Source organism: Microtus ochrogaster, chromosome 4, assembly GCF_000317375.1.
Source record: "Microtus ochrogaster isolate Prairie Vole_2 chromosome 4, MicOch1.0, whole genome shotgun sequence".
NCBI classification, from domain to species: domain Eukaryota; kingdom Metazoa; phylum Chordata; class Mammalia; order Rodentia; family Cricetidae; genus Microtus; species Microtus ochrogaster.
Genome location: NC_022011.1, coordinates 16,624,592 through 16,634,447, shown reverse-complemented (window position 1 = coordinate 16,634,447; position 9,856 = coordinate 16,624,592). Strand labels below are relative to the sequence as shown.

Sequence of the window (9,856 nt, the reverse complement as noted above, 5' to 3'; positions counted from 1 at the left end):
GATTTCTCCGTAGTTTTTGGTTCCTGTCCTGGAACTAGCTCTTGTAGACCAGGCTGGCCTTGAACTCACAGAGATCCGCCTGTCTCTGCCTCCCGAGTGCTGGGACTAAAGGCATGCGCCACCACCACCGGGCGCAAATAAAGTTTTAAAAACTGCAATGGTTAAGCACATATAAATAAGTGATCAAATGTATTAGTAAATAGAGGAATGCTTTCATATCTGATCTCACTTTATAAGGATAAATCAAATTTAGAAACACCAGGGATCAGTCAGTACATGAAACATAGGCATTCTCAGGCACCACAGGTGGAGTGTAGCCATATCCACCCCCTTTAAGCTTCCTGGGAGTACTTAGCCAACTTAGGTATTGTGGAGCCTATGATCCAACAGTTCCTATCCTGGAGTTACAGCCCCAAGAAATTCTTATACAAGTATTGGGGTGTAGTTCAGTGGCAGTGTTTGCCTCCATGTGTGAAGTTCAGGGTTCAATTCCCAGTGCCTCAAAATTGCCATACATTCATTAAGGGCTATGTATGGTGGCATTATTTTCAGTTGGAAGCAGATGGTTTACATCATGGGAAATAGGCAAAATGTGGTCTGAGATATCAAATGGATTCACTTCAAATGAAAGGACTTCATGTTCCATGATGCTGAGTCAAGAAAGTGAGGCAAGTGGCCAACAGACATGCCACTTTGTCACCTGTGAGAAATCAATACTGTATAACAGAATAACGAAAGAGTATATTTTACAGGAAAACAAGAATAAAACACTGTAATCATTGTCTGTAGAATTCCCAGCACCACACCAAAAAGGGGGGGGGGGATGAAGAATGGAGAAGCAGGATTATGAGGTAATAAATTTTGTTGTTGTTGTTTTGAGATAAGGTCTCTATGTCTGGCTAGTCTGGAACTCGCTATATATAGACCAGGCTGGCCTTGAACTGGGATTGCCTGTGTCTGCCTCGTGTGTGCTGTGATTTTAAGGGGTGACACCACTATGTCCAGAAAAGACTATAAATTCTGGATGATACATAAATCCATGAGCACAAGGGGGAAAGTTCTAGAGCTGAGGTAGAAAGTTACTCAATGCTAGTCTGTTTCTTTTCCTTTTGTGTGCACAAGTGTTTTGCCTGCATGTATGTCTGTATCATTTGTGTGCCTGGCACCTGTGGGCTAGAAGAGGGTGTCAGACCCCTGGAATTGGAGTTACAGATGTTTGTGAGCTGTGATGTTGGTGCTGAGAACTGAACCTGAGTCCCCTGTAAGAGCAACAAACCCTACATTGAACCAATTGTCCAGTCCAATAGCCTCTGTTTCTTAATAATACAGATTAAGTCATCTAACCCTTTAGAGCCTGATTCCCCCATTTAATAATGGGGAAAATATAGCTTTCTCCTTGGGGACTTACAGAGAATAAATGTGTGAGAGTCATAAACTACAGCTTACCAACCTGACACTTCTGGCTTGGGGATTGTTGAATACTTTGATGGTAACTGGAGATCTGTGATACTCTCCTCTGTAAAATGTGCTGAGGTCATTTTTCTTCAGTAAAGTCCATGGAGAGCTGGTAAGATGTTCCTTCTCAATCTCCTTGATTTTTTCCTGTGGGATCTTCTGTGTGGGTTGTAGTGAGCCTGAGACAGAAGGAGACAAAAAGTTAGTGTGCTAAAGGTGTAGTCAGGGAAGTGGCCTCTTTGTGATGTGACGGGGGTGGTGGTGCTCCACACCATGAACCAAAACTGATCCTGGCTAGAGCTTCCAGTGGACTCAACTCCGGGTAGAAGGTCCTCTGTGTCTGCGGTACATGTAGAGACACGTGAGGTTAGTAGTATTGTTTTGTGTACTTCGTTGACCTCCTCTTCCAACCTATTTTTTTCTCTTTCTTATGATGCCTGTGATTGAACCAAGGAACTTGTGTGTGCTTGGTGAGTGTTCTATTATTGAACTATGTCTCTAGCCTCCTTTTTCAATCTTGCCTGTCTTTCTGGTTTTAACGCCAGCCTCTTTTACCTTGGAGTTCTCCTTACTCCTGGTGCCACACAGCTTAACACTAGGGACCTGGCATTATGTCCAGTCTTTTCAGATCAAATAGAGAGACAGTTCAAGCTCAGCAACTATACTGCTGTCAGTTGTGTGACTGTTCCCTCCTAGATTGATGCATTTCCTTCCTCAGAAGTTCGTGGAGTTCATAGGAAACTTACAAGACTGAGGAAGTTCTAGAAACGTACAGGGCTCACAGCAGTCTCTGCATAGTAAACCATTGCTGGGTGAGAGGAGACCCTTGTAGGAGACCAGCGATCCAGCCTTCCTAAGTTCTTGCTCATGTAACTTGTGTGTGTGTGGGGGGGAGGGGGTTAGGTCATTCAAGTGCCCAAGATCATCATTCTCTCATAAGCAGCTTCTCACCCATGCTCCTGCAAGTAATGGTAATACTTTGGTTCATCAAGATAGACTTGGACAAATTGTTCTTTCATCTGAAGGCCAGCTAGGTTTATGGCAACTTGACACAAGCTAGTCATTTTGAAAGAAGGAACCTCAGTTGAGGAAATGCCCATACCAGATTGGCTTAATTTCTTGATTGACAATTGATGTGGGAAGGTCCAGTTCACTGTGGGTAGTGCCACTCCTGGACTGGTGGTCTTAGGTGTTATAGGAAAGCAGGCTGAACAAGCTATGAGGAGCAAACCAGTAGGCAGCACTCCTCCATTACTCCAGTTTCTCCATTGCTTCAGTTTCTGCCTCCAGATTCCTGTTTTGAGTTCCTGCCTTGACTTCCCTTAGTGATGGAAGGTGACCCGATAGTAGTAAGCTAAAAAAAAAATCCCTCTCCATATCCCCAAACCTGTGAGCAGAGAAAACGGAGCAGGGCAGGAGCAGAGTAGGCTAGAGTTCCTAGCAAACAGATAACTTCTAATTCGGGAGCATCCACTGCAACAGAGCATGTGACAACTTACACTGTTTCAGAGTTTCCTTGATTTCTTCCACGTCAATGCTCACCTTCATCAAGAGAGCTCGCAGATTTTCTGTTCTGCAGGAAGAAGGGCAGCACGTGCTTAACAATACAAGCCCTACACAAAAAGTATATGTGCATCAAAACAAAAATGCTAATTAAAATCACCAAGGTGTCAGATTTTAACTCTAAATAATCATATGGCAGGAAATACTACCATTAATACTCATCTTTCTATTTTCAAATGCATAGGAAATGCCCTGAAGTCTGCCTGTGTGGATCTCTTTGATCATTGCCTTTAACTCAGTGATTACCCATGTAATTCCATTACTGGGACTATATCCTAAAGTTATTCTGAAACACACACAAAGATGCTCATTTATGAAATTATAACAGTGAACAATTGGCTATAATTTACATGTTCAATATATCTGGTCCATATATACCAAGGAATACTAGAGAAACCTATGGAAATTTATTTGGAAGAATACTAAAGGTTATCTATTGAGAAGAAGAATCAGAATACAGCCGGGCAATGGTGGCGCACGCCTTTAATCCCAGCACTCGGGAGGCAGAGGCAGGCGGATCTCTGTGAGTTCGAGACCAGCCTGGTCTACAGAGCGAGTTCCAGGACAGGCTCCAAAGCCACAGAGAAACCCTGTCTCGAAAAACCAAAAAAAAAAAAAAAAAAAAAAAAGAATCAGAATACATACATGTAAATCTCCAGAGAGCAGGAAAAAGATAATACAGACTGTATCTGAGATGTAAAAGAGGTCCCCTGAGGTCAAGGATGAGGGGAAGATTAACTCCTTATGCTGGGCCTCTCTGCCCGCGCCTGCCCCCACCCCCAGAGGATCTCACTATGTAGCTCTGGCTGACCTGAAACTCATCATGTAGACCAGGATGGTCTTGAACTCCCAGGGATTTCCTCCTGCCTCTGCCTCCCAAATGCTAAGATTAAAGGCATACACTTCTATACCCAGCTATTCTGGGCCTTTTAAAAATCTTTTGGGGGCTGGAGAGATGGCTCAGTGGTTGAGAGCATTGCCTGCTCTTCCAAAGGTCCTGAGTTCAATTCCCGCAACCACATGGTGGCTCACAACCATCTGTAATGAGATTTGGTGCCCCCTTCTGGCCTGCAGACATGCACACAAACAGAATATTGTATACATAATAAATAAATAAATGTTTTAAAAAAATCTTTTGTATGTGGTGCCCTGTGAATGCATCACCCATACCGAAACATAAAGGGCGAGCAGGAAGTCAGTCCTGTCTTCCAGGTTAATGGCTTCCACATGATTCCTGCCACCATGAAGGGATGGATCAGCATTTTCTCATGATTAGAAAGGTTGGAAGTCAGTCCTGACCTCTAGCTGAACCAACCTCTCTATACTACCATATGCCCGCCCTCTCCAATCCCTGATTCTCTCTCTCTTTGATGGTGGGCATTTGAATGGATTACAGATGTCTTGGTTTCTCTTATTACACAAAAGAACTCATTTGCTTAAGACTCCCCTCACTTGTCCCACTTCGATGTTGTCTGCCAACTTGACTGGGCATGGATCATCACCCCCATATCAGAGCAATAGGACGGTTACTCCTCTGAGCTCGAGCGTCTAAAGGGTGTGTCCACGTGTGCTTCTGTTCTGGTCTTGGCACTGTTACTGTGATGAATGCCGTGATCAGAAGTAACTTCCACTTCTTTAGCTTACCTATTACAGTCTCTCATCTAGAGAAGCCAGGGCAAGGAGCTCAAGGCAGGAACCCAGAGGCAGGAACTGCAGCGAAGACCATGGAGGAGCACAGCTTACTGACTGGCGTGCTTTCCATGACTTGCTCCACTTGCTTTCTTGTATGGCCAGCACCACCAACCCAGGGGTGGCACTGCCCACAGTGCGTTAGGTGCTCCCGCATCAATCATTAGTGGAAAAAAAATTCCTCACAGACTTGCCTACATGATGGAGCATTTTCTCAGTTGAAGGTCTCTCTTCCCAGATGACTGGAGGTTGTGTCAAGCTGACACTACACAGCTCACCTCTTTGCTCCCTTTCTCTCTGCCCAACTCTCAGTATTGGGTTATAGACCTGTGCTTTCTCTATCAAAGAATTCAGGCCATTCCACACCCCCCCCCCAGTATCTTTTCTCTCAGACAGACCTGATAAGCCCCCTCCACCCTTGTAGCTCTAGGATACATTTATAGTCCTGCCTAGTTCATGCCTCCATGCCCCTTGGCACACAGTTAGGCCAGGCTATGTCTCGTGATACTATTGTGGGAACTCTCCTAGTGATCTCATAAAAGGCCGTATTATGGCTTGTAGGCAGAGGCTGCTTGTTCATTCCCGGCCACCCAGACCCAAAATAATCACACAGAAACTATATTAATTGCAACACTGTTTGGCCAATAGCTTATGCATATTCCTAGCTAACCCTTACATCTTAAATTAACCCATTTCTATTCATTTGTGAATCACCACGAGGGTGTGGCCTACCTTCTCTCTATATCTCTGTTTGAACTTCCAGTCTGGCTTTACTCTAGTAAGCCATTGGCTGAAACAGTTTCTTTAATCACCAATGGTAATAAAACATATTCACAGCACACATCAACAGCTGTCTGTGGCCATCAGCCTGTAATTTGCCTGATAAAAAAGTTAATCTTGTATCAGTTTCCTTTCCTTTCCTACAAACCTCTTTTAACGCTTAGCTAACCATGTTTGTGACTCATATCACTGGGTCATCATAAGTCCAAGAAGGTCATATTTGTTTCCTCGTTTCCCTTATCTTTCCTCTCCTGGTGGCCTAAGCTCAACTCTCACCCTCTACATGCAGGCTAGTCCGTGCCTCACTTCTTTAGAGCCTGGCTTTCCATGACGTTCAAGGGGAGCCATTATAGCTCTAGCTATTGTTAACTCATCTACCCTCTAACGTGGTCTCCTAACTCAGTTCCTGCTTCCGTTCTGACTCTCAGGTAGGTTGAGTTATTGACTTCCAGGTAGTAGCTGTACACAGTCATAGCAACATAGAGGACGAACCGTATGCCTTTGTCTCTTCACATTGAGCTTTATCAGATGGATGGCTATTTTTAATGGCTGTGCCGCAAGTAGAGGCTTGAAAGATTATAGCTCAGCTAGGTCTCCTTCCTGACATTCTGCCACAAGAGCAATCTCGTCTCTGTATGGATTAGTCAAGGTGTACACGGAAATGTCTGTCTTGTCCGTTCTTTCTGAATTCTTGTGTATCATTACTCTACCTTGTGACTTTCAAGGGCTTCCGAGAAAATTAGCTTCCTATCAGCAGACTTTACACTCCGTGAGTTTATCCCTAAGGTTTAGAACAGTATCGTGCATGCTGTACCCAATCCACGTTTCCTTAGTTTGTTGATTTAATTCTTTTTACTGGACAATTTTCACTTCAAGAAAAAGAGTCCCATAGAAGCCAAGATGGTAAGATATGAATTAGAATTCCATATAATACATCAAAGAGTGAAGAGAGAAGCAAAGGGGACTCATAAGCATGTAACAATGTGTCCCCTCCTCCACAAAGACTTCCCCAGATTTCACTAGCCTCTGTCATACAGCAGAATTTCTCAGTCACAAGTATATGCAACTGTTCAAACTCCTCCATTGTTCCTCTTTGACAAATCAAAGTGAGGCTAAGATGCTCCCTGGTTCCATCTGTTCCTCCACTTCATCACCCAAACCCCATTTATTCTTTCCCGGTCTTTGGAATACTCACTCATCCTCTCTCGCATCCTGTTGATCTTCCTGCAGCCAGGATGCTTTTGAAGCAGAGCTCTGTTGATCAACCTGAAGACACAGCATCATCTGCTCCCAGACATCTCTCAGCTTCTCATTTACTTCAAGGAAGAGTATCTTGTCATTGCCCGCAGTTACAAACTTCCAAATACTGGACTTCTTGCTGAACTTTTCTATCTGCTGCCTAGCCTCCTGCAGGACAGTCTCAAACTTGTCCAGGGTTATAGTTATGTTCTTTGGCAGATTGTTTGTTCCTTGGGCCTGGAGGCTCTGGAGAGGCTCTAGCAAGCCACACACACGCTCCTTTAGACGCCGGCACTGATTCTGGCAGTGTTTCATTTCTTCACATTTTTTATAGATGAGCTGGCCTAAGGAGATGATCTGTCCCAATTTATCCATACCTGGAAGAGACCCACAGATTGGTTGAAATCCCACAATCCTGGGTGTATTTATTACTCAGCTAATTGAGGGTCAAGGGTATCTATGATCTCAGTGCCAGAAAGGGGATGCCTCCACCACGTAAGGCAGAGAGGGCTTGCTGTCTGTGAAATCTATTCTGTCCTTGTAATAGAGCTTGAACTGGGAAGTATTGGTCAGCTAGCACTATATCCTCAACCTCTTGCCACTCTGAGAGGCCTAACTATGGGTCATGAGTGGATGGGATCTGTGCTACTTTAGGATGAGACAGGTTTGCAAGGGTAGGGTTTCAGGGATACTGGTACCCTAAGGAAAAGATCTTGGGTTCCTGAATAGTTGCTTTTGGAGGAAAGCTGCCATTGTTGCCAGAATTTCTGCTATGAACTGTGTGTTTTAAGATGCAGTTTCAGCTGTATGGGAGCCATTATATTTTTGGGTATTTTGGTCATATTATCTAGCCTATCCTAACACAGATGTTCTTTGGAAGTATGAGAAATACCTTCAGGGGCCAAGCAGGCAGCCCAAACCAGTGGCATGAGTTGCCTTAGAAACAGTGCTACAAAGGAGTATACTTCTAGGCAGATGTGCTGCTGCTGAAATCCCAGCACCCAGGAGGCTGAAGCAGAAGGACCACGAGTTCATAGCCAGCCCCAGCTACCTTCTGTCTCCAAAAAAACCCAAAGCTGAGATTATAGCTCCATGGTAGAGTGTTTGGCCAGCCTTGGCTAAGGCTCTGAGTGTGCAGAAGAGAAGAGAAGCTCTTGGGGCCAGAGAGGTGCCTCAGTGGGTAAGAGCACATGCTGTTCTTTCAGAGGAAATTCAATGCCCTCTTCTGACCTCTGCAGGCACCAGGCATGCCCATGGTGCACATGTGTGCATACACACACATACAGGCAAAACATTCACACACAAGAAATAATACGATAAATCTAAAAAAAATTAACCTGAAAGGCTTCCTTTTAGTTTCTGTGACGTGGCCTTTTGGTTTATCTTTCACTTCTCCATTTTTGTTTTGTTTTGAGACAGACTCTTGCTCTGTATCTCAGAATGGCCTAGACCTCTCCACCCTCAGCTTCATTATCCTGGTACCTCTTTGTTTCAGACACACGGAAAAGTCCAGCCATTCACATCCTCTCTTCAAATCCTGTAGAAAAAAGGCCCAAACTGGCCCTTGGGTTCATGGTCGAGGAAACCACTCCAGCTCCATCTAAACACACGCAGAGGTTACTCAGCAGGTGGACACCCGCTGTTCTGCAAGGACAAAGGGTCTCTCAATTTCACCTGACAGACAGGAATCTGGATTTTCACATCAGACCTCCTGATTTTAAATTTTGCAAGGAAGTCGAAGAGTGTTTCCTTTCAGTCCATAAAGTGTTTGCTGAACAAACTTGAAGGTCTGAGCTTGGCTCCTCAACACTAGTGTAAAAGTCCAGGTGTGGCCTTTAAAACATGAGTCAAAAAGTGAACCCAGGGTGGGGGTGGTGGCACATGCCTTTAATCCCAGCACTCCGGAGGCAGAGGCAGGCGGATCTCTGTGAGTTCGATGCCAGCCTGGTCTACAAGAGCTAGTTTCAGGACTGGAACCAAAAGCTATGGAGAAACCCTGTCTCGAAAATAAAAAAAAAAAAAAAAAAAAGTGAACCCAAATTGTCAAACTGAAACTAAGTACGTGGCAATCCACGGGTTTTTGTTTTCCTTGCTCACTGGATTCCACTGAACTGGGCAGGAGGCACGGGTGTTAACATCAGGGTACTCTTTACATCTGAGCCATCGCTACAGACTGTCAGGGCACTCTTAAAGAAAATCAGTAGATCTCAGGGCCCAGCCATTCCCAGATGCAGAACACATTGCCTTCACTACTTTTCCTTGGATGTATGAGAGCAAAGGAAAAAAATCCGGAAGTAGTAATAACAATTTACTCTAAGCCCAACCATCCCCCACTAAAAAAGTATTAGACATATCTGGGCTTGGGGGCACACAACTTTAAATTCAATACTTGGAGGGCACAGAGAGATGTCTCTATGAATTCAAGGCCAGCCTGGACCACACAGTGAGTTCCAGGGCAGCCATAGCTACACGGTGAGACCTTGTCTTAATAAATAAATTAACAGTCTAAAAAACAGACATCCCTTTACAAACATTACATCAGATTACTTTATCCTTGCATGAAATGGGCCCTAGAAAAGGAAGTGGCATTCATAGTTAAAGACTGGAATCCAGTTTGGGGTGGGGGGTGAGGGTGGTGGTAGTGCCTGCCTTTAATCTCAGAGGCTGAGGCAGGCAGATTCCTGTGAGTTCAATGCCAACCTGGTCTACAAAGTAAGTTCCAGGATGGTCAGGACTATACAGGGAAACCCTGTCTCTAAAAACAAACAAAAACAAAACAAAAAAAAAAGGAAAAACAAAACAAAACAAAAAACCTGAATCGTCTGTTCTGGAAATAGATTGTCCTATCGAGTACCCACCTACTCAGCACCTCTGGGCACGGTCCCTACCTTTTTCCTCTTCTCAAACCCCGTTCCTCGAGCTCCGTCCTGCTTTGACAGAAGGCGAGCAAAGATCTTTGCAGACAGACAGCCCCTCCAACAAAGTCAGGGAATCGAAACCAACTCACCCCTGAATTCCAGGAAGTCCAATCTGTGATTCTGCGGTTTTCCCCGCTTCCTCCAGCAGCGGCTTCTAGCTCTCTCGACCCTGAGGGCTCACCCTTGCGATCGTGGGGTCGATTGTCCCCTCT

At 44.7% G+C, this 9,856-nt stretch overlaps 1 protein-coding gene across 1 annotated transcript in view; it reads right to left on the bottom strand.

The window, feature by feature from the left end:
• The window catches only part of Mlkl (mixed lineage kinase domain like pseudokinase), a 22,907-nt gene extending 13,051 nt beyond the window's left edge, over positions 1-9,856 (bottom strand). The window contains exons 1-4 of the mRNA XM_005345849.2: positions 9,734-9,856; positions 6,683-7,103; positions 2,955-3,028; positions 1,451-1,634 (exon numbers count right to left, since the gene is read on the bottom strand). Coding sequence (XP_005345906.1) covers positions 1,451-1,634; positions 2,955-3,028; positions 6,683-7,101 — 677 coding nt within the window. The 5' untranslated portion in view covers positions 7,102-7,103; positions 9,734-9,856. The remainder of the gene's footprint in view (positions 1-1,450; positions 1,635-2,954; positions 3,029-6,682; positions 7,104-9,733) is intronic.